This window comes from Dipteris shenzhenensis, chromosome 19 (genome assembly GCF_047967505.1).
Source record: "Dipteris shenzhenensis isolate YYH24624 ecotype China chromosome 19, Dip_SZ_1.0, whole genome shotgun sequence".
NCBI lineage: Eukaryota > Viridiplantae > Streptophyta > Polypodiopsida > Gleicheniales > Dipteridaceae > Dipteris > Dipteris shenzhenensis.
The window spans coordinates 50,619,276-50,645,102 of NC_141614.1; the positions used below are offsets into that span (position 1 = coordinate 50,619,276).

The 25,827-nt window shown below is 40.8% G+C and overlaps 1 protein-coding gene across 2 annotated transcripts; it reads right to left on the reverse strand.

Moving 5' to 3' along the window:
• Positions 1–21,932: 21,932 nt before the first annotated feature.
• Positions 21,933–25,313, reverse strand: LOC147890607 (pentatricopeptide repeat-containing protein At4g13650-like). 2 transcript variants are annotated; one of them, XM_087391085.1, is made up of 3 exons: positions 25,286–25,313; positions 25,006–25,254; positions 21,933–24,902 (listed from the first exon to the last, which is right to left on the reverse strand). In XM_087391085.1, exon 3 carries the CDS (start codon positions 24,864–24,866, stop codon positions 22,386–22,388), a length of 2,481 nt encoding a protein of 826 aa, XP_087247211.1. In that variant the 5' UTR covers positions 24,867–24,902; positions 25,006–25,254; positions 25,286–25,313; the 3' UTR covers positions 21,933–22,385. The 2 variants fall into 2 exon arrangements, with proteins under 2 accessions (XP_087247211.1, XP_087247210.1); XM_087391084.1 differs by having other exon boundaries at positions 21,933–25,254.
• Between the last annotated feature and the right edge of the window lie 514 nt (positions 25,314–25,827).

Here is a 25,827-nt window from a genome sequence, read left to right on the forward strand (position 1 = left end):
TGACCTACAACATGCATATTGCCAATAGGGTGACTCCAGATGGTAACTAGAAAAGTATGGTTTTGTCAAAAGGCACTTGGGTGCTAATGCAGCCACCAACAAAAAGGAAAAAACCATGGTCAAATAATATATTTCTGGCCTCTTGGAAAGACATGGTCAAAGATTTCAGAACAATATATGGTAAGAAAGGTATTAAGAATATACTAGTCGAGCATCTCTATATGCACAATGAACTTGTGTTGCATGATTATCTAAATTATCTTACATGAAAAAGGCCCAATTGTGAGTTTTTAAACCTTTTAGTTTTGGAATGGTAGTTTGAAACATTTCTTTTTTTTTTGTAAACTAAAACGTGTATTTTATTTCAGATTTGTATCCATCATCATATGAAGAATGGCAGTCGGTGGAGTGCATTTTGGGATTCTTGGATGTATTGCATGGAGAAATAGGAGAAATGAAATATCAAGGTAGATCTACAACTCAATTACCTTAGACAGGTATCTTCTTCTATGACCATTTTTAAGAATTGTTGGACAAAGCAAACACGGTGTGTTGAGGAAACAAGATATTCTGCCATGGAATATGATTGTATAGTCTCTAGCAGTGACTCACATGTTGTGGGGATCTTGGAGGAATTCTGTCAGAGTGTCCACTCCCAAGAAACTCCTTGTGGGAGCTCTGAATGCATGATCCTCTCACTTGTGTCACCCAAGCATCTACCAGATTGTGTTCATGTGATCCCACGAGAGTGAAGAGAGGAAGAAGGGGGATGGAAAGAGCAATGAGAGGAGGGAATGGGGAGAAGAAGAGGTAGTGTGAAGGTAGGGGAGTGGCAATCACAAGGCAACTTACAATGGAAACAAGAAGACTCAAGTACAAGAGAATGTAAAGAGAGAGAGAGAGAGAGAGAGAGCTTCCAAATGTTACAAGTACACAATGAAGACCAAAGTCAAACTTTTGGCCTTAAATACATTCCACCTTTTGAAGGGAGGGCTAACCATTGTATTCTCTTATACCTTTCTCTCTCTTGTTACAAGCACTTGGGCCCATATGGCTCCAAGGCAGATGGCATAGTATATTCCTCACACCCTGTCCTCCTCCTTCGTTTACATGAGCTGTTAACCATTGTGGTTAACATGCCCCCCTTCCTATTCACAATCCATCCTTGAATTGTGTGCAATGCATAATGTTAGACTTTAGGGCATTGTTCATGATTCTATACTTATCAAAGCACCTGTGGGAGATTCACCAAAATGACTGGAGTAGCTTCCGAAAATGTATCTCGAACATGTCATCAAAGGTCTGGATATGATGACCATGAAGATTGCAGACAGGTATGTATAATCTCATAACTTGAGGAACCAAGGGCCCCTTATTTAAGTAAAAAATAATTCATGCTCGAAGTCATTAATGGTTTTCTTTTGCTAGCTACTGTTGATGGTTCTAGGGTTGGAATATCGCGGAGAAAAATGATCAGTAGTTAGAAAAAGTGCATTGTGGTGACAACTGCTACCGAGGCAAAGGTTGTGTTGAACTCCTCCATTTGATCTCCTAGTGCATAGGATGAACCAACTTCCAAAAAATAAAACTTTGGGAAGCTATATACAATATTTGGATTAGCAACCTTCATTTGTTCAAAATTTGGTGAACTCTAGCAATGTCATAGAGGCATATATGCTGGATCAATGCATCATTCAAGGCTAGTAGGAAAATACATTCACAAAAATGCCTCATGCTTCAAAAATGGGATCTGCCATTGAGGTTGGAGGCCTACATCTACTATGGACTTGATTATAGTCTAACCTATCATAGCTGCCCCTCATAGTTCACTTATTTTCTCATCATCGTGCCATTTCCTAAATATCATTTATATTAACTTTGTAAGAGGCCATAGCTCCATTATGTATTTATGACTAAGGTGGAACTTTGAAGATTCCCTTTCAACCTATTGACATCAGCAACATCTTTAATCATCTAATAAGACATGATTGCGTCATACCATGTGTTGTGGTCAAAAGTTGATTCATGGGGCTGTGGTCCTCCTCTTCATGGGCGTGTTTATACACTTCTTCTTGCCATTCCTCCTCATGAGTCCCTTCTATGTCTGAGCACGCGGGCTTGAGAATTTTGTACCATGTCTTTATTCCCATGTCTTCGAGACCCTCTTGGTTGAGAGGTTGCTGTTGTCTATCCATGGTAGTGTGATGTGATGTGGAGAGCTACGACGGTTGAACTATTATGAGAAAGTATTTCTCAAAGCTCTTGTTTGAAATGATGTAAAGTATTTATCAGATCGCACTAGACATGGTGGGGTTTCTATTTAATACTTTGGTTTAGTCAGGGACGCCTATCTAAACGTGTGCCATTAATAAGTATCATGGGTGATGCCATTTAGAAATACTCACATTAATGGGTAGTCATTTGAAAAGACCATTCCTTAGCATGATTGGCTAATCATTTGATGTATACCATTGCGCTAAGTATTTGACTAATGGTGGATTGGTGTATTGATGAGTATAGGAAATGACATGGATGGATGGGAGTAAACAAGCTCAAAAAAATGGTGAAAAAGAAAAATGGCACATTTAGGATGTGTGTGGACTATAGAGCACTTAATAAACTCATTGTCAAGAATCAGTATCCAATTCCAAGTGTAGATGATTTACTGGACAAGTTGAGAGGAGCTAAAGTCTTTAGCAAGATTGATCTTAAATCTGGTTATCATCAAGTTAGAATGACGGAAGAAGATGTTTACAAAACGACTTTTAGAATGCAAACGGGTCATTATGAGTTTTTGGTTATGCCATTTGGCTTGACCAATGCTCCAGCTACTTTTAGTAGAATGATGAACCGAATCTTTCTAAAGCACCAACACTATGTAGTGGTGTTCTTTGATGACATATTGATTTTTAGCAAGAATACTAAAGATCACAAAGAACATTTGAAATCGACTTTTCCTCTTTTAAAAGAAAATCAATTGTACATCAATCTTGAGAAGAGTCTATTCTTTCAAGATCACATTGAATACTTGGGCTGCCATATTGTTTCAAGTCAAGGTATTTAAGTAGACCCAAAGAAAGTGGAATATATTGAAACATGGCCAAAGCCTAAAGATATACATGAGCCAAGATCATTTTTAGACTTATGTAGTTACTATAGGAAATTCGTTAGGAACTTTGCTTTCTTAGCAAACCCACTAACCTATCTCCTAAAGAAAACTACAAAGTTCATTTGGACTTCCAACCATGATAAATCATTTCGAGCTTTAAATGAAGCCTTAGTTAAATCCCCAGTACTTCAGTTACCAAATTTCTTATGAACTTTCTTTGTTGTCATAGTTGATGCAATCGAGAACTAGGATTGGTGGAGCTATGCTTATGCAAGACAATCATTCTATAGCATTTGAAAGTAGAAAGCTTAAGCCAGCAGAATTCAATTATAGTACCTATTACAAATAATTGATAGCAGTGGTACATGCCCTAAAATTTGGAAGAATTATTTAGTGGGCTTATAATTCTTGATCAAGACTGATCAACAAAGCATTAAGCATATTTTGACACAACCATTGATTTCAGATAGACATATTAAATGGGATTCTTTTATTCAAAGTTTTCAGCCAATGATTCAATATCAGCCCTGTAAAGAAAATACTGTTGCAGATGCATTAAGTCGAAGACCACAAATCAATAACATTTCAATGATTGAAATACAAACATTCGAGGCAATGAAAAATTGTTATCAAGATGACTCTGACTTCTCTAATATATGGATTAAGCTTGAACAAAACAATTGGAGTCCTATATCTAGCTATTCAATTAATGATGGATATCTCTTTTATGAGAAAAGGCTTTGCATCATGAAACCATTTAGATTACAAGTAATGGAGGAAATGCACCTCCTTATGTGGGACATCGAGGGGTGACTGCAACTTATCAAAGTATTGTTAAAAATTTCATCGACCTTTGATGAAGAAAGATGAGAGAAAGATATCTCTAAGTATGTTGCTATGTGTTTGATTTGTCAGAAGATTAAAAGTTTCAAGGGAAAAACACCAAGACTATTAATGCCTTTCCTATTCTTGCATAATCCTGGGAACAAATATCCATGGATTTTATTACCGGATTTCCTTTGACTTTTAATCAAAATAACATGATCTGGATGACAAAATATGAAGAAGGGAGAGGAGAAGATTCCAGATGAGGAGAGAGGGCACAGCTAGAGAGCACACCACAAATGACTAACTGTACACTAGATTTAGTTAAAAATGTAGAATATATACAAACCCATTTAGGGTTAGGGTTAGGGCATCTAACCCTTTCCTTTATAGCAATCTATAAGTGTTAGTACTATTCACATATGATCACATGATGTTGAGCGTGATCTCTCAACACCTTCCCTCAAGATCAACATCATGAAATAGGCCTTCCCTCAAGATAATGATTCTGGGGAATCAAAGAAGGACTGAACATTATATTCCATCACACCCCTTTAATGGGAATGTCATTCCTCTGCATCAAACCAAGAGCTTTTCGATGTTTCTAGAAAAGCTCTTTACTGAGTGGTTTGGTAAAGATGTCTGCAACATTCTCTTTACTATCACAATGCTATAGTGTGATGTCACCAAGTAACACTCTTTCTCTGATCAAATGCTCTCTGACATCAATGTGCTTTGTCCTAGAGTGATATACTGGATTCTTGGCCAATGCTTGAGTTGATTGATTATCACATCATATTGTTGTTGGTTTTGACTCATCAAAGTAATCTGTTTCTGACAATAGTCTTCTGAGCCATATAGCCTCACATGCACCTATAGTGAGTGCTCTATATTTTGCTTCAATCAAAGACAAAGAAACAATTGGCTGTTTGTTTGACAACGATGATATAGTACCTTGACCAAGGAAAAATGCATATCCCTATCTGGATCTCCTGGTCTCATGATCTCCGGCATAGTCACTATCACAGTATCCATGCAATCATGGATGACTTTCTCTGTATTCTAACCCAAACTATCTTGTACCTCTGATATATCTCAAGACTCTTTTGGCTGCATTCCAATAAGACTGTTTTGGATTTGCCATAAACTATGTTAGTGAGCTTACTGCATAACAAATATCTGGCCATGTGATAGTAAATATATAAGAGATCTGATGAGCTACCTGTAGTACCTATCATTGATTATAGGCATTTTTGAATCTTTTTTAAGTTTCAAACTCTCTTCCATGGGAGTGGCTGCAATCTTGCAAACTTGCAATATGAAACTTCATCAGGAGACTATCAACATATTTGAGCTGACTCATGAAGGTACTGTCTGAATCTCTCTAGAACTCAATTCCAAGACAATAGTGCATAACTCCAAGATCTTTCATGTCGAACTTTGCAAATAAGTCTTGTTTTAGCTTTTTGATGAAGCTATCCTTGCTTCCAGTCATAATTAGATCATCTCTGTACAAAAGTGCAATAGTAATGTCTTCCCCTTGAACTTTGTAGTAAGTATGATCTGCATTGGACTTCATGTATCCCAGATCAACAAAATACTTGTCAATTTTGATGTACCAACTTCTGGGTGCTTGCTTTAAGCTATAGAGACTTTTATTAAGATGGCAAACCTTATTCTCCTTTCCTGGTTCAACATAACCTGCTGATTGTTGCACGTAGACTTCCTCGTCTAGGTAACCATTGAGAAAAGCATTCTTGACATCGAGCTGGTACACATTCCATCTACTAAGTGTCACTAGTAATATCAAGAACCATATGGAATCCATCTTTTCTACTGGAGCATAAGTCTCATCATAATCTTAACCAAATTGCTATGCAAATCCTTTTGCAACTAGTCTAGCTGTGTATCTTTGAATACTTCCATCTGGATTGTACTTCACTTTGTATACCCATTTGTTTGCTATGGCCTTCTTTCCTGGTGGAAGGTCACATAATTCCCTAGTATTATTCTTATACAAAGCATCCATTTCTTCTTTCATAGCAGTTTTCCATTTTGGCTTCTCTACTACATCTTCAAAGTACACTTGTTCTTTGTAGCCATGATGGTAGTCATAAGAGCATAGTTGGTGGTTTCAATGTGAAGTGCTTTGCCTTTCTGAGCATATGTCAATCTGGCTGGTGGCCTACTTTCCCTAATAGACTGTCTGAGCTGTTGTGGCTCTGCTTGGGGTTTTTCTGGCAATTCTTGCTCTTCTTCATTAATCTTTTTTGTAGATGACTGTGAAATCAGTGTGTCTATCTCATGTGTGTTTGAGGTTTTCCATTTTGATTCCTCATCGAAGATTACATCTCTGGAGATAATGACCTTCCGATTGATGGGATCATACAACTTGTATGCTTCGCTTTCTTCACTGTAGCCAACCATGATGCATTTGCATGACTTTGCATCCAATTTCCTGCAATGATCATCAATTATGTGGGCAAATGCTATGCAACAAAATATATGGACATGCCCAATGTGTGGCTTGTGTTTAGTGAATGCTTCATAAGGTGTCATACCCTGTATCGGTTCGGTAGGAAGCCGATCAAGCAAGTAGTTTGCAGTGGCTATTACTTCTACCCAATACTGATTCAGAAGATGCTTCTCACTAAGCATTACTCTAGCACTGTCTGGTAAAGTACCATTCTTTCTTTCAGCTCTTGCATTTTGCTGAGGAGTCTTTGCCCAACTGAGGAGTATCAGTCTTTTGCATTTTCTCATTTGTAAGAAACATATTCCCATGTTATTTGCAAAATCAATATACGACTAGAATGTCCACCATAATGATTTCCTCTACCGTGGAAATTCCCTTGATTGCTACTAGATTGATCGCCTTGGTCGTACTGCTTCTTGCGGCAATCTCTTTCATAGTGTCCAAACTTATGACAGTAGTTGCACTGGATGTTTGACACATTGGTGGATACATTCCCTCGTCCTTGGAATCTTAATCTATTGGAGTGATTTCCTCTTTGCTGGTTCTAATGTTGCTGAGGATGATGCTGACTTTGCTGATGACTTTGTTGCTGATGATGACCACTTCACTAGAATGATCTACCTCTACCTCTCTGCCTCTTTTTATGTCTGAAGCTGTGAATGCCTGATCATTACAATGACCTTTGCATGCATGAATGGCTTGGGTCCTGAGTTCTTTATAAAGTAGGACTGTGACTGGAGTCCTTCCAGTGTCGAAATTTGCCATTGGATGGTAATACTTTGGACTAGATTCTCATATCCCTTTCCTAGTCCATTTAAGATGACTTGAACCATTTCTGTGGGATTCATAGTATCTCCTATTGCTACAAGTTGATTGTTGTAGTCTTTGATACGGAGTATGTAAGCATGACTGGTTTTGTTGTGTTTTGGAAACTCTGGTTGATTTGGTTTCTCAGTGTGAGAATCTTGGAAGTGTTCTTGGACTCTAGAGAGTTATGAACATATCCCATGCTTCTTTTGATGTCTTGATGGTGTTGAGCTGTCCTAGCATGACATCTTGCATATTCTGCTTGATCAGTTTATGCATACTTATCTTTCTTATCCCATTCTGCGTGAGCTCTGACAATGGCAAGATCTGCTACAGGTGCGGAAACTATTTGTGTAGCTGGAGATCTTGCGCTGGTGTTGTGACAATAGGTGGAGTAGAGCTACAACTTGCTAGATTGTCCAATGGTCTAGGTGTAAATCCATCGACATACTTCCATTTGTCTTGAAGTAAAAGAATGGTCTCCATTTGGTATTTCCATGTGTTGTAATTGGAGTTTTCTAGCTTAGCAAATGCCTTCAAATTGAGGTTGCTAGTCGTAGACATGGTGCAAGAAATGTACTCAAAGTGTCATGAAAATCACTGTTTGAATCAACTGCAAAACACTGACTGGAACTGGCAATGAAGATAGAACTGCAATATATAATCCGATATGAATTAAAAGGCTTGTGGAAATGATGTTGGGAATAGCTAACATGCTTTACAAGGATGTAATAAAGTGCACAATGCCATGAAATAGCCAAATAGGCTTTAAAATGGTGGCATGTGTGTGTGAAATCAAATCACGTGCTATCTACCCCACTGATCAATCGACAATGCCTCTGAACACTCTGAAGTCTACTCACTGAATTGATGAACATCAAGTTTCAGGTAATGTGATGATGTGAAACCGTATGTGAGTGTAGGGACTAACTCTGAGTAGGAACTAGTCGAGAATTTTGGCCATGGCTTAGATTGGCAACTTGGAGAAATTCAAAGCGTCCCCTCTATGGCAATCTAGTCTACTTTGGTCTAGATCTATACCAACCATTTATCAATGAAAGAACAACAAATAATTTCTTTTCTTTGGTTCTTTTTATGTGCTGGGTCAGATGCATCAATGTAGAGGTTGATGTAGAGGTTGATGTGTGTATAGGAAGTGGATTTGTTGGTGAGGCTCAAAAGAGATTGATACTTGCACCAAAATGTGTGTTTGATGTGACGAGCACGTAGAGCATGAAATATCAATCGTTTCACCTTTTTGTAGCACCTCAAATTCCTCTTGGATCAAGAGATATGACTTGATCTAGGTGGAGGGGCAAAAAAGAGTGAAAATGCACAGTGATGATGTGGCAAGTGGAGTCACATGCAATGATGATGTGGCAATGTGCCTAGCAAGAGGTGTGCCAATGGAGCATTGTGGTGATGTGGTAGCTACATGCACATGCTGTGGGAAGAATGTGCTTGTGGAGAGGTAATTGTGCCTGAAGGGGTCAGTGCCACATGGAACTACTGAGGTGGTAGGATGACGTGCTAGTTGAGCTGATAGGATGACATGGCATGTGTTAACGTGGATGCTGACTAGTCAAAGATGATGTGGCAGTCAGTGCCACATGTTAGTCGATGGTGACGTGGCCTGTGGATAACTATTGCTGATGTGGCAGGATAGGGTGACACATGTCACTATCAAAACCACTCCTTGTTTGAGTGGTGACCCTGGGATAGGGTATAGGCCATGTGGAGATTGAAGGTCTTATCAGGATCTTTTTCGATGCTTACAAAATCTTTTAGAATCCATTATTGCATGAAGCTCCATCTCTATAGAGAAAGTCCGTCATGGAGGAGCCGCTGTAGATTTTTCTCCATTCCTTCAGAACCTTCTGCCTTCAGAACCACAGAAGGTGCTATGGTCACCTTGGAGGTAGAGAAGGAGGCTGTTGTTTGTGCTAGTCGATGGCTGAATCTTTTGAAGGGAGCTACGTTAGAAGTTAGGAGCCAACGTTGATGGCCTGTGGAGGTAGTCTTTAGCTTGGAGACGTTGTTGGCATAGTGGGTTGGAGGCTCTGGAGAGGCTGCTAGAGGCATCATTCGTTTGAGGCATGGCAGATGGTCATTGGAGACCGCTCTATGGGAGCATTTGATGTGGAGGTTGCTAAGCCAGCTCGTTGACATTGAAGGTGCATTGTTGCTCGTTTGGAGTTTGGCGTCAGGCTATTTGCATGCAGCGTAGCTAGGCGCTATTGTGGAGTGGGTGCTGGAGTCTGACTAGGAGTTGTGGAGAGCCAGGCAACCAAGTCGACTATGGATGGAGAGAGTTTGTGGTGGTGGCTTTGCATGGAGTCTTTGCATCAGAGGAGCTATGGAGGCTTGAAGATTGTGAGTAGCTACTACTTGCAAGAGGCTACTGCAGGGAGCTATGGCTTTGCTGGTCAGACCTTTGTTTGGAACATTAGAGCTACCGGGTGGTTAAAGCGTTGCAGTCGAGTATGGAGAAGCTCAAAGGTGCATTACGTAGATGATTTCCTTGCCTTGGAGTTGCCTTTGCAAAGAGTTGCGGGTGTGTTGAAGCTCCATGAAATCGGCTCGACATCCATTGAAGGAGGCTAAGGAGCTTTTACTTCTTGTAGTTAATAGAGAAAGCCTTTGATGGAGCATGTCATCTGAGTTCGTGCAGCCTGTTGGAGAGTTGAGCTTCATTGAGTAGTGAACTTATAGGCCTGGAGGCTGAGGCTAGCCTTAGAGACTATGGCATTCTTAGAACTCTCTCTATTCTCTCTCTCATAGAGAGAATGCTCTCAAAGGAAAAGAAGAATGAATGTCAATCTCTTACTGTGATATCTCTCTAAAGAAGAATACCTCTCTCTCATGCAAGAAGCTCTCAACCAAGAAGCTCTCAAATCACAATGGAATGAACGAAATATCCTCTTCCCAGAAGAGAAGAAAGCACTCAACAATCTTTCTCACTCTCTTGAAGAAGAAGAATAGTAGATATCTCTCTCTTAGATGGACGAAATTCCCTCAATCTAATGGAAGGAATCAATGGATGTAAATTCTCGCAAAGTGGATGGAACTTTTCTCTATCACTCAATGGAAGTGAAAGAACATTCAATCTCTCCATCTCTCAATCTCGCAATCTCTCAATCATGAAGGATGGCACCACAACGGAAGGCAAAACCATGCTCTGATACCATGACAAAATATGAAAACCTTGCCTACTCCAAAGTGCCACAAGATGCATTGGATATCACATAGCCCAAGATATGGGTGTTGACTTTTGTGTTCACTCACCATGCTAACTCAAAACTCTCAGGTTACTTTTCAACATGGTGTTGTACCTCATGAAGATGCTCGCTCTTGAAATCCTAAGGTAGGGGTGATTGGGTGCACATAGGTGCCAATAATTAACACTTAGAGGTCGGAGTTAGCTAACAGAAAAGAGCTATGTGGTGATGGGAGAATATCGATTTATTATTCACATTTAACACTTAGTGTAATACATAACAAGTGGAAAACCAAGAAGAGAGACTATTGCTCATTCATCAGAATCACCATGTACAACCAAGCTACCTCGGCTTGCATCCCTAATTTATCAACTCAAGTCTCTTTAGTGTTGAGTTATCTTTGGTTGTGAAGTCCTACCCTCGGCCAAGGAATGTTGGCCCAAGGTTCCTACCTACTCACTTGGAATGATTATTGGCTGGCCATCCATTTGTCCACTAGCTGCATTGTGATCGAGTGGTTGTTTGTGAGACAGGTTGTTGGGATGTTCTTAGGGTACCTGAAGGATGTAGATGAGTTGCTCAAGTTTCTAGTACTTCTCCATCTATGCTTGGAGCCATGGATTCTCCTCCTATAGTGTTTGCCCCTGTGCAACTTTGTCCCTTAGGCACGCATTCTCATGGTCTTGCGCCTTAACTTGGCTATGGTCCACCTACTGCTACTTGCTTGAAGACTTCGAGCTAGGAAGAAATTTAACACATCACAGGTTAAGCTAGCTTTCAGGTTGGCTCAAACGGAAAGGAGGCAGATTTTGGAGAACTCAAATGTAGCACAAAGACATGCTCAGTGGAGACACTCAAAGATATTTGTAAACGACAAATGGGTAGATAGAAGCTAAGTGCTAAAATTGGTGTCATCAAATGTAACAATTTTTTATTTTGCAATGACCAAGACTTGGATCTTTCATTCATAAGAAGTCATTGTATGCAACCATTGAAATATTTGAAATGTACTACATATATTTCTATTTCAAAATGTACATTGTTTTTGTCACAAATACACATAAACATAACTAAGGCATTCTAAAATGACAATGTATTCAGAGAAATTATTGTGGGAAACTAATGAATTCAATGAACTCGTTCAAAAAAATCCATGTCAAAGATATTACAAAGCATCAAATAGTTCTCAAGGCCAATCAACATTTGACTTCATAAATGAAGATGCAAGAGAAGTACGATTAGTGGACAAGTTGTCACACCAATGGGAAAAGAAAGCTACCAAGCATAGAAAGAACATATGTAAGTATTGAGGGGCGATGATCATGGCATTGATTCCAAAACCTAAGAAGCATGTAATGCTATTTGAACGAAATATACAAGAAACTATAATGAAAGTTTATTGTCAAAAACTTTGCCTTAAAAGAGATACAAAGGAAGATTTGAAGCAATACGTATAGGCATTTGGAGCAAGATAGGGCCAAATAGACATAATTCTCTTCTTCGAGATTTTTCTTGCTTCCTTCAACAATCTGAAGAGAACGTAAAGACAATGCTACGAAAACCTCAGTTGATGCCAATATTTATAGGATAGTCATTTGTAACCAAGGATATCAAATGTTATCTGGATTATCACATGGCATGTACTGGTACATTTGGGCAGAGGTCAAAGCTAAAGTGATTCATAAAGTTCATGGAAAGGCTTGCTAAAAGGACAAAGAAGCACCTTGAATGCATCCACAGCCTTAAATCGAATCTTTAAAGACAATGCATTGCCACAACCTCATCTTCAACAAAGAAATGTTAGATGGAAGCATAGTGTGCCGATATCATCTTTCTCTTGTAATGTGAAAAAGAAAGTTGTGTAGAGACTGTTAACAAAATGTTGCAAGATAGTGAAGAAAGAGAAATTTCTAGCTCTACTTTGAACAAAATTTGGCATGGTCAATTTTGTAACCTAAAAACACCATCAAAGCAATGGATGTCAAAATGCAAGGTTTGTGTTGAGCATAGCAAATGTGAGGCACATTGAGGAAAGTATATAAAATGGTGGACAATCCATTTACATCACGTGCATGATGCTAGAAAGTTGTATGCTTATTGGAGGGAAGAAACGATTTCAAACATGAATCATTCCATGTGTATTACCATTGATGGAATAGATCAGATACAGCTATTTTGCCAAGGTACAGACAAACTCCACCTCCATTGGAAGGTAAACGTAGACTGAAAATGCACTTGTGTGGAGTACTAGTAACATGGATATTGACTCTTTTGCGATGTATGGATTGATAGTTTGCATGAACATGACAGTATTCAAGTGGCAACATCTATCATGAAGGCAATACAAAATATCAAGGCAAAGACGTGAGGAAGAAGATGCAGGCCCTGGAGCAGAAGATGGAAGGCCACACGTACAAAGAACAAGATCCCAAGAAAATATTTGAAGAAGTGGAAATGGGTTTTCTCCTTGTGGGGCACACACATGAAGACATAGACCAAATCTTTAGAGTTATATCTAAACATTGCATGGATAAAATCCCATTGTATAGTATCAATGCTTTGCAATGTCTAGTTGCAGCAAAAGTACATGTTGAGTGAACTTGGCATATTCTATTCCAATATAGGCATTGGCAACATTATTCATGATATGTCGACAAGGTATGAACCCATTTTAGGTAGGATGTAGACCATCATGCAAGGAACTTTTAATTCTATTGACCACCATTTTGGCAACCACCTTATAAATGGTTGGCATTAGTGTAATAAGGTCTCCAATAAGCAAATGATTCACAAGATGCTTCTTGTTGAGATATCGAGCTCCACTCGTGATATGCCAGGGTGACCGTTGTGCATTTATGTCACCGACTTGTTAGCTGCAGATGCGGTTGGTACACCGCCCATGAATAATAGCTGGATGACAGCTATCCTTATGTACTCTAGTTCGTGGCTCAGTTAATATGCCACCTTAGTTAGTTGAGTTTGGTTTGAGACCCACATATAGGGTTCTTCTATTTCTTTGTACTAGAGTTCTTTTGGCTTTCACAACTAAGAAGAGAAAAACTATTTTCAGCCTCCACCTTTGTGTGCATTCCCCCATTGTGTATGTGAGAAAGCTACAAGTGAGACTCCTTCCCTCTCTCCCACTATCTTCACATGGTATCAGATCCTGGTTCGTGGTAAGGAGCTCAAGAGCGCAAACCAAGTTCACAGTGTCCTCGTAAGAGGACCAGTGTTGCTTTCCTTTTTCGAGTTTGGGAGAAAATCTCTGCAGGTAGCACAATCGGAAGTGCAAGAGTGCACTATCTCAGATTGAGATGCCCTTTGCAATGTGGCGAGAGGGCAGTATGTGTTGCGGGATTAGGCGAAGCCCTTGGTGACTTTATTTTTCTAATTCGAGGCCATTTCGGGGCCCGTTTTGAAGGCGGAAGTTCTTCGCAGGCACTCAGAAAAAGGCCCTGTTTTTGCTGTGCGACCACTGCTCTACAGGTCGGTGAAAAGTCGCTGTAGAAATTACATCGTATGCCTGTGCGCAGAGATATTGGGAGTTGCAGAATCATCCTTGTTGCCTGTTGATGCAAAATCGTCACTAGGAAGTGACTGTGTGGTCAAATATCACTTTTGTCAGTTTTGCAGATCTGCCCGTGTGAGACAAAAGCTGTGTTTTTTGTAGTGACAAAATATTTTGCAGTGTTCTGTAATGGCGTCTGATTCTCTTTCACAAATTGTCACTGAAAGGCTTGATAAGAACAACTTCCAGGCATGGAAGTTTAGAATGATGAATTTCCTTATGGAAAAAGGCTATTGGGAGTTCATTACAGGAAATGAAGAAGAACCAGTTCTTCCTAATGTTCCCAATCAACAGGAAATGCAGGCATTTAAAGGATGGCATGAGAGAGCCAGAAAAGTTATGTACTGGCTGTCTATCAGTATTTCAGATTCTATGATTGTGCATATTCAGGATGCAAGTATGCCAAAGGAGGCATGGGATACTTTGGCAAAAATATACAGCACAAATACGCAAGCTAGGAAAATGCAGCTCAAGCAGGAGTTGCACAATGTGCAGAGAGAAAATATGAGCATCAATGACTACGACATGAAGGTGAAGAAAATTGCAGATGCACTTGCTTCCATTGGGTTGCCAGAGGAAGATGATGATCTAGTTTTTGTGACCTTGAATCATATTCTAGGAAAGGATTATGCACAGTTCCGGACATCCATTGCCGTCCGTGAAAAATTTCCTGATTTTGAGGAGTTGTTTTCTCTTCTAATTTCTGAAGAGTAGAGAAATGGTGGTGCATCTTCTTCAGGAGGAACTTCAAAAGAAACTGTCTTCTACTCAAATACTAGAATAGGTAGAGGCAGAGGTAGAGCAAGCCGATCTGGAGGCTGTGGTAGAAATCAGAATATGCAGCAAACTCAAGAAAACCAGTCCTATGGAGGAGGACATGGTAACTCTAGAGGCAGGGGGAGCCAAAGAGGTCGTGGTGGATGGTAGAGAGGCTAAAATGCAAACAGCAATATTGAATGCTACTATTGTGGTAAAATGGGTCATATGGCTAAAGACTGCTACAAAAAGCAGAATGACATTATGAATGGAAAATTGCAACAAGGCAATTATGCATCCTCTAGTAGACAGGGTGATGATAGAAATGATCATTTGTTTATGGTGCAGCACATGACCAATTCTGTGACAAGTGTAGAAGAAAGAAATGATGTGTGGTATGTTGACTCAGGTGCGTCAAACCACATGACAGGTCATGCAGAATGGATGCAGGATGCAAGGAAAATGGAAAGACTAGGATTTATGGAGATTGGTGTGACATGCAGATTGAGATCAGGAGAATCTCCTCAAAGCAATGCAGATTTGGAACGCAGGTATCATGAAAAGGAACAGAGAAGGTAGATCAGCCCATGTTTGATGTGAATGCAGGTCACTCTTATGTGGATGGTGAATCCAGTGGCTCAGAATAGAGCATTGATGATGAGTTGGGTATTCCTTCTATTGTTACACCTAGAGTAAGGAAGACCAGGGATGTTTTGAGAGCTCCTGGAAATGAGCCTATTTTGCGTAGGTCTACCAGAGCTAGATATCCTATGGATAGGCTGAAATATGATGGATTTATAGCCAATCACTATGCCTATATGGTCAAAGTGATACAGGAACCAGAACCCACTTCCTTTGAGCAAGGCATGGGAAAAGAAAAATGGGAGAAAGCCATGGATGAAGAAATGGATGCCTTGGAAACAAATGCTACATGGGAATTGGTGCCTTTGCCTAAAGACAAGAATGCAATTGGCTGTAAGTGGGTTTATAAGGTCAAGCACAATGCAGATGGTTCTATGAATAGATACAAGGCAAGATTAGTTGTCAAGGGGTATGGACAGACATATGGCATTGATTATGAAGAAACATTCAGTCCACTTGCAAGGATGGAAACCGTAAGAGCAGTCATTACTATGGCTGCATCAAAGGGATGGTCTTTACATCAGATGGATGTAAAGAATGCCTTCTTGCATGGTGATTTGCAAGAAGAGGTCTTTATGGAGTAGCCACCAGGTTATGTTCATGCTGTTCATCCTGAGTTTGTTTGCAGGTTGAAGAAAGCCTTGTATGGCTTGAAGCAAGCACCTAGAGCATGGTCTGACAAGATAGGATAGTATCTTGTCACTATTGGCTTTCATATTTCCAAGGCAGATTTCTCACTTTATGTGAGAAAAACAGAGAAAGGTATTATGCTGCTTGTCATTTATGTTGATGATTTGATCATCACAGATGATAGTGATGAAGATATCCTTCATGTGAAAATGCTACTAAAGCAGAGGTTTGAGATGAAGGATTTGGGAGAGCTGCGTTATTTCTTGGGCATTGAGGTGATTAGATCACCAAGTGGAGTATGGATTGGACATGCTGTCCAAATATGGGATGACAGGTTGTAAGCCTATTTCAGTTCCTTTGGAGCAGAATGTGAAGCTGAGCGCAGATGCAGGTGAGCTTCTGGAAGACCCTATTATGTACAGGCGCATAGTAGGAAGTGTGATTTATATGACTATTACCAGGCCAGATTTGAGCTATGCTATTGGATTCGTAAGTCAGTTTATGCAGGCTCCAAAGAAACTACATTTGGATGCGGCTAGACGCATACTCAGGTATGTGAAGTCCACATTGCAATATGGACTATTTTATGAGGCTGGGGTTCAGATACCATTGCATGGATACACTGATGCTGATTGGGCTGGTAGTATTTCTGATAGATGACCTACCAGTGGATATGTGTTCTCTTTTGGGAGTGCTGCAGTCACTTGGAGCAGCAAGAAACAGCCTATAGTTGCCTTGTCGAGCACAGAGGCTGAGTACAGGGGTGCAGCAATGGCTGCATGTGAGGTAGCTTGGTTGCATAAGCTACTTTATGATATGCATCAGTCTACAGATGGGCCAGTTGTCATTTATTATGACAACATGAGCAATATACACTTGGCAAATAACCTAGTCTATCATGCTAGAACAAAGCACATTGAGGTGCATTATCACTATGTGTGGGAGAAGGTTTTACTAGGTCTTATTGATCTAGTTTATGTCAGCACAGAGGATCAGGTAGCTGACATATTCACGAAGGCATTGAGCGCAGAGAAGCTGCGCAAGTTCAGAGACCTGCTTGGTGTGCAGGATGTATGTGAGAAAGCTGCAAGTGAGACTCCTTCCCTCTCTCCCACTATCTTCACACTTCTTTGGGAGAAACTTGACCAAACCTTCTTTTAGACATCTAGCATTTGCTGATTTTGCCAAGCATAATTAATCATATGTAATAAATCAGGCTTGAGGAGTCACTAGTAATACCATCCCAACCGAGAGTCTTCCATTTGCCACATGATTTTATTGTATCAGGCAACTCCCTTTCTTTGAAATGTGCCTCAAGCTATAGAGCTTGGGCAGGAGTGAGACATATAGTAAAATCTTATGTTGCACCAACAAAACCTTCTGCGAATGGGATTCTAGATTCCCAAACTGGCAGGCAAAGTGAGTAACAAAAGCCTGAGCAAGGTGCACCCGTGACAAGTTCAACAACCATTAGATGTCAAAACTCGACAAATATTTGTGGCTTGCCTCTTATAGTTGAACTATTAAAAGAACTCTTTAGGAGGGTCTTTTGCCTGGCCTTAGTTTCCCATTTGGCGATTTTTCTATTGTCATTACTCAGTAATAGATGCTTAGCATGACATAAACACTCACGCTTGGGATGAGCTAAGTCTTGGACACGATTGAGTTTTGTCAAATTTTGCAAGCTGAATTTGGCATCAGAAACTGCCTTCCATAAGTCATACAAGTAATTCTTCCCATAGTCACAAACTATGGGCTGCATCTGCATTCCATGCATAATCAATATTAATCTAGGACTATTCCCAAAGAGGTGCAATGGCATCATAAACTATTTGCTTATACTCATCATGCTGCAAATAACTATTATTAATTGTAAGGAGTCTTTTATGTGGCAACCTATAATGTGACATCTCATGAAAAGACAACTTTAGCCATAATGGAGCATGATCAAAATGCGGGAAGGCATAATCCACCCACATTTGGCAAATAAGAGCATCATATTGCTACACATTTACCATGTACCAACGGTCCAATGTTGCCCCATATTTTAACTATGTCATTGCTCAAATTGTTAGAGTGAGGAATAACATATTTGACTATCAATCCAATATCGTTTCACCAAACTCTGTGAAGTTTACAATCTCATAAGGTTGTACAAGAAACACCACCCCACTTTTAGGTGCTTGTGTCTCATCCTTTGCCTTATAGCAAAACTCTCCTCTCTGTCCATTTATCCCATACATCATATCCATCTGATCTACTAAGTTGCACATTGATATTTTCTACATCTTCTTCGTCCTCCTTTGCAGTGCTACCTATGTCATAAAGTTTCAAGTCTTTTATTTCCCACTTAATGGTGCTTCCCCCTTCATCACCAATTTGTGTGTATCCATCGTTAAAAATGAAAGTTCAACATTAGCATTAAAGCAGGCATCAATAGACACGGATACACACAAAGATCCAATTTGCATACCCTGACATAAACCGTCCGCATCACTGTTGAATACTATACCATGTGCAACAGTAGTGCCACTAATACTAAGTTTCACCATATCACCATTGTTCAATGTATTGCCTACAAAATGTTCAAGTTTCAAAATCATTCTCTTACAATTGAACATAATTACTCTCTCTCTCTCTCTCTCTCTCTCTCTCTCTCTCTCTCTCTTTATGATAGTGTTAGAATGTAGCTAAGCTCTATAATAACGCCGGAGGAGCACTCTCTCGATTCTCTGACTATCCAAATGTGTTAAGTCATTTTTTTGATGCTGGTACTTTGTCTCATAGACCCATGAGGTCTTCTGCAGGCATTAATAGCTCTCTCTCTCTCTCTCTCTCTCTCTCTCTCTCTCTTCCTAATTGATTTGCATTTGGATTGGTCCGAGCTAGGCTCTCATGCTCGGTGGAGGAGCATGAAAGGCCAAGGTTGGCTTTAGAATCGATCTGAGCCTCTCATGCTTAATGGAGTGAAAAATGCTAAGATTGGTTTAAAAATCGATCTTAGCCTCTTATCCTTGCAATGCTAAGTTCGGTTTTAAAGTCGATATTAAGTTATCTTAGCATGATAAGATGCTAAGATTGGTTATAAAACAGATCTTAGTCTCTAATCCTCCACAGAGGGGATATGAGGGTTGATTAGTTTTAAAATTGATCTTAAGCTCATTGACTAAGATCAGTTTAAAAATAGATATATTCTTACTTTCAAGCTTGCTGGTATACAAGAGATGAAGATCGGTTTTAAAACTGATCTTACCTTCTCATGCTTGGTAGAGCATGAAAGGCTAAGAACGATTTTTAAATTGATCTTAGCCTCTCATGCTCCATCGAGCATGAAAAGTTAACGTCTGTTTTAAAACCAATCTTAGTCTCTAGTGCTCGATGGAGTATAAAATGTTAAGACCGATCTTACTCTCCTAGTCTTTCACACTTTATGAAGATGAAATGCTTAAATGTTTAAAACCCATCTTAGCATTTCATGCTAAATGGAGGATGAGAAGCTAAGAACCAATCTTAGGATTTCATGCTTGGTGGAGGATGAGACGCTAAGAGCGATTTTAAATCCAATCTTAGCTTCTCATCTTCCACCTAGCATGAAATGCTAAGATTGGTTTTAAAATCAATCTTGTCATTTCATGCCAGGCGAAGGATGAGAGGCCAAGATGGATTTTCAAATCGATCTTGGATTTCATGCTCGATGGAGGAATGAGATGCTAAGATTGGTTTTAAAACTGTTCTTATCCTTTTAGTTTCAACCAAGCATAAAGACTAAGTTCAATTTTAAAACTCTTAGCCTTTCATCCTCCTTCACCAAGAATAAGAAGTTAAGATCTGGTTTTAAGCTCTCATGCTAATCGCTTTTAAAACTGATTTGAGCCTCTCATGCTCAATGGAGTGCAAAAGGCTAAGATCAGCTTTAAAACGAGAGGCTAAGATCAGTTTTAAAAATGATCTTAGTCTCTCATCCTTCGCCCAAGATAAGAGGGTAGTATCAGTTTAAAACTGATCTTAGCTTTTCGATCTCGCTAAAAGATGATCGGTTTTAAAAGTGATCTTATCCTTGCGTTCAAGCTTGATGGAGTATGAGAGACGGGCTCCTCACTGCTTGGCGGAGCATGAAAGACTAAGAACAGTTTTGAAACTGATCTTAGCCTCTAATGCTCTCCATCAAGCATGAAAATCTAAGATCGATTTTAAAAGTGATCTTAGCCTTTAAATGCTAAGATCTGTTATTTTAAAAGTAAGACCAGTTTGAAAACCGATCTTAGCATTTCATGCTTGGTGGAGAATGCGAGGCTAGGTTCGATTTTAAATCATTATTAGCCTTTCACTCTCCACCAAGTAGAAAAGGCTAAGATCGGTTTTAAAATCGATCTTAGCTTCTCATCCTCCACGGAGTGTAAAGGGCTTAGGTTTTAGTAATTTGAATATAGTATATAAATATATTTAAATTACTATACCTAATACTTATATGTTAGTTTCCAAAATATATTTAGAATATTCAAGATTAGGTTTTTAACTATAAATATAACTAGTAAAATATTTAAATATATTTCAAGTATATTTTATTAATTTAAATATACATAGAAACATAATTTTGACACATACGTACGTACGTATATATCATATATACAATTTTGAACTTTTGTCCCAAACCGGTCACCTCCCCTTCATATTAACCTAGTACACTACAAAATGGGTGTTTTTGGAGCGCTGTATATATTCACCTCCACACAAGTATGGCTGGCAAAATAAAAATAGAGGTGGGGGTGGGAAAGAGAAAAAATGACGACTACTTTCCAGCTCTGTATGGCAGCAGCAGCGACAACAAATCTGTGTAGAATCGATCAAAACAAGGCTCCTGGAGAAAGGCGACCAGCAGGAGCGCAGATTCGCTTGCTGAAAATCAATGGACAGCCCAGAAACGTGATTGTTCTGCCAGGGTACAATGCCAAGAATGAGCAGAGACTCTCTCCAAAGCTGAGCCAAGGTGCGAGGAGGAGATAGCAATGAGCAGGCTCTGCTCTGATACAACTTGGTGGTGCAGAGAGAAACAAGGACGCAAATACACAAGCAGCTTGGAAATTATGTGGCTTGGATCGAGAGGGTGAGAGAGACCAACAGTTACATCTTAATTAGCACATCAAGATAGACCTCTCAGCACACCCATGGACAGATAAGGTGTGCTAAATTAGCAATAACTGACGGGGGGAAACCTCCATTAAGTGGAGTAGAAATGGTCCCATCTGGGTCCTACAGGATCACCTAGCACTCCTGTAACATGCACTTTAACAGTTCTTGGATTGCAATGCATCCAAGTTTGCATTAGAAATGCTCTTGAAATGGATCTTATGGATTATTCTAGGCCTTTGGAGAAGATTTTTGCACCACTGCTGACAAAACTTACATAAGCAAGCTTTCAATTACAAGCGCATGCACACACTTGCGAGGCAAGCAAGCACACGCACAGTAAGGTTGTAGCAGATTCCTCTGCTTCACAAATTCTCTGGAGGCTTTCAGCCCTCTAGATTTAGCACATGGACCCTTTCACAGCCTACCCCAGATGAGGGGGCAAAATTTGCCCAGAACAACTTGCTACGGTCATCATCACAGTTGCCAACAAGACACCTATGCCAAGCTTGACAAACAGCCACACATCATTGTCCCGTCCGCTCACCACGATCAGCTCCATCCCTGCTCAAAGGATTAAAGAAACATATCAGCATAACTAATCTCCGGGGCAGGAGTACATCTCACCTGGCACCTGCCATGAGCCAAGACAGATCTTCACACCTAGAATCGGTGTTGTTGCCTACACGAGCCAACACACATGTTCACACCAAGAATCAGAAGCTCCAAGCCTGACAGGAGAGATCTAGCCTGTCAATCCGTATGCGACAGACTGTGGTAGATTGCCTGTTCGTCATATAGAGAAATTGGCATTCTATGCAGACTTGTAGGCTCTTTTGATCTGTGCCTCAATTTGCATTTCCTTCGTCTTTTATAGAAAGGGAGAGCCCTTGAAGAGCGCAGATGGGAGGATCTTGCCCCTACCCAACCATTCTGAGCTTTATAACACGAACTTGACGATAGGCACCACCCATGATGCAACACATTCCGCCTGTGCCCATCTCTTGCCATTCCACCAATATAGCAACAAAAGGCCTGGGGGAAACCTTGACAATGTCTTAAGCTCAATATGATGCACCTTTTACCCAGAAGACCTTCATTTATCTGACTTCACCCATAATTGGCACAAGAACAAGCTCCTCCCTCACATGATAGAAACGAATTGCATCTTTATTTCCCGAGAAGAAACCTTAGAGATGACCTTTTGTGGCAAGAGTGGCAATCAGGTCAGACATGAAGGGTCTTCCTGACAAGAAGAGGTGTTCCATCTGGTGCCCTAATAAGCCCAAAAGCAATAGCCAGCCTTTCACGGTGACCACAAAGGTTTTGCTCCTCCAACTCATCCATCATGAATTCAGGATTATGCCCACCCTCCTTTATGTGCCTACTCATCCCGCATAGCTCAGCAGATATCTCCTCCTTCTGAGGGTGTGATTGAGCATCTGAAAATTCATGCACCTTCCCTTTCACTTCAAAGAAGCTGCAGCCTGACTGCTTCTTTAACCCCTTTTCCTGCATCCGGCTTATTATCATATCTGCATCATGCTCCCTACCAGTTGCAGCATAGATGTGCGACAACATCAGATATGGTGCAACCTTCTCTGGTTCCAGCTCAAATACATGACCTGCAGCACGCTCTGCTCGTCCAACATCAAACAGATTTCTGCAGGCACCCAACAAAGTCATCCAAGAGACGGCATTAGGTTGCAATGGCATCCCATTGAGGATTTCCTCTGCCTCAGCCAATCGTCCAGCCCTACCAAGTAGGTCAATCATGCAGTTATAATGATCCACAGCAGGGCAGATGCTATGATGTCGATTCATGCCACCAAAGCACCTATAGCCGTCCTCTACTAAACCAGCATGGCTACATGCAGAAAGTACGTTGACAAAGGTGACCTTATTGGGCGTGACAGTTTCCTGCTGCATCTGTTCAAATAGCTGAACAGCATCCATGCCGTGCCCATGCTGAGAATGAGCCGCAATGATGGTTGTCCAGGAGATCACATTCCTTTCAGGCATAGTGTCAAAAACCCTATGTGCATCAATCAACCTGCCACATTTACCGTACATGTTGACAAGGGCATTACCCAGGACAACTTCTGAGTCAAGACCACGGGATATGATGTAACCATGCATCCTCTTGCCTTCAGTTACAGCTGCACAGGTGGCACAGGCTGAAAGAATATTAACAAAGGTGACGTTGTTTCTCTCAGGCATTTCATCAAACATCCTTCGTGCGTCCTCCAGCCTTCCACACTTGCCATACATATTGGCAAGAGAATTTCCCACAATCACATCTAACTTGGATTCACTGGTCACAATGCGCGCATGCAACTGCTTGCCTTTGGCTATAACTGAGAAGGTGGTGCATGCATCAAGAATGCTAATAAAGGTGACTTTGCTTGGTGGCAAACCTTCTAGTTGCATTTGTTCAAAGAGTTGAAATGCTTCCTTACTCTGCCCATTATAAGCATATGCTGTGATCATGCCATTCCATGAGATGATATCCCTATAAGGCATACCTTCAAATATCCTACATGCAACTTCCAATCTGCCACACTTGCCATACATGTTGATGAGTGCATTTCCGACCACTATGTCGTGCTGGAGTTGGCTGACCCCAATCTGTGCATGTACCCGTCTACCTGGAACTGCAGCTTCCTCGCTGGCACATGCAGAAAGAATGTTAACAAAAGTGACCTTGTCTGGCATCTCTCCTTCCTGCTGCATCTGTGCAAAGAGTTGTAGTGCTTCTGCGCCCAGCTCATGCTGAGCACAGACTGCAATCATGGCATTCCATGAGACCACGTCATGTTCAATTATTTTGTCAAATGTCCTCCTTGCATCTCCGACGCTCCCACACTTCCCATACATGTTGACAAGTGCAGTGTTCACAACAATGTCTGACTCATAGCCGCTACCTGATATGTGCTCGTGAATCTGCCTGCCTTCATTTAGAGCTCCCTGGCTGGCACATGCAGAAACAACCGTGAGTATGGTTACTTTGTTTGGCATGACCACTTCCCGGTGCATTTGCTCAAAAAGTCGCAGAGCCTCCTTGCTTTGACCAATGTGGGCGTAAGCTGCAATGACCGAATTCCATGACACGGCATTCCTCTCAGGCATTTTGTCAAAAACCCACCGTGCATCCTCCAAGCTACCACATTTGTAATACATGTTGACAAGAGCATTGCACACAATGATGTCACATGCAAATCCAGTGATCACGATGCAGGCGTGCGTCCGCCTGCCTTCTGCTAGGGCGGCTTGGCAATCGCAAGTAGACAAGATGCTAAAAAAAATGAAACTATCGGGCATTACCCTTTCGCGTCGCATCTCTTCAAACAGGCGATAGGCCTGCTGATCTAGTCCATTGAAGGCATAAGCTCTAATCATGAAGTTCCAGGAAATCGGATCTCGTTGCCGCATTCTGTCAAACAAGCCACGTGCATCCTTCGGAAATCCACATAAACCGTACATCTGCAGCAGAAGGTTCCCCAGAAACACGTTTTTCTCAAGCCCATTTCTGATAATTCGGTCATGAATGCGCTTGCCATCCCGCAGAGCTTTCGTTCGGCCACACCATCGCAACAGGGAAGCGTAAGCTACAGGGTCTGCTTGATCGCAAGAAGGACCCAGTTTTGTCTCTGTGCGTGCATTTTTTTGTGTGGCAGATATCTGGATTTTGGAGGGCTTTCTATGCATTGATTTCCGAACTCAACCGAGCATTCAAAAGGAAAGCTTTCATGTGGTTACAATATGGAACGCAACAGAACACAGATTATCAGCTACAGGTGAAACCAAAGGCAGAAAACTCTGAAAATGCATGGATATGTAATCCTACCCGGGCTCGCCAATCGATGGATAGAATGAATTTCTGGGGAGCTTCCGTTGGGTTTGCATGAGTGCGAAACAAGGATATGGAGGACTGCAAAACGAAGACCATGCGCTGCCGATTACAAACCAAACCCAAGGCACTCGAAAAGTACCTTCCAATATTCCAGCAACCTTAATCGATACAGAGGTGATGAGAAACAGGACGCAAAACACCCCTGCGCTCATCTCTGTTTTGAGTTTGTCCTTCACATTCATGCTTGTCATGGTTGTCATTGTTTGTGTTCTACATATTCATGACTGTTATTTTAGAGCCTCATTTGAAATTCGGCCTGAACCCTGATTTGCAACCCGCCATGAACAGCTCTTACACATCGAAAGCCGAGTCTGATGGGTTTTGAGCATGCAGGTGGTAACAAGGTGAACAAAAAGGAAAAGATAAAGGGGAGAGAGAAAAGGGGAGAGAGAGAGAAGGGAGGGTGTGGGATAAAAGGTGGAGATACAGTCTTCATTAAAGTCCAATGAAGAAGAGCCAATAGGAAAAATGCACTTCCAAAAATTCAAGAAATGCCTAATTTCTGCTTTCCCAAAATTGCATCGTTGCTAAGGCTACCCAGAGGGCAGGCCAAAAACACTCCGGGCTGCCCATGAACACATATTGGATGGGCATAATGGGACAGTGTTCTTTCAGAGTTTGAAGCCGACTCCATAGGGATGGTGTTTTTCAAAGCATTAGTAGAAGCTTCCTTTTTGGCCTGCCATGGGTAGGCCTTAGTGAAGGCTGTGTTATCCAGATGGGAAAAATATGGATTTCTTAATTTATGGGTCGTCC

What these genes read in the sequence shown, in the direction of transcription:
- LOC147890607 (XM_087391085.1), bottom strand. Translation starts at nt 24,866, where the DNA reads ATGCATAGAAAGCCCTCCAAAATCCAGATATCTGCCACACAAAAAAAT.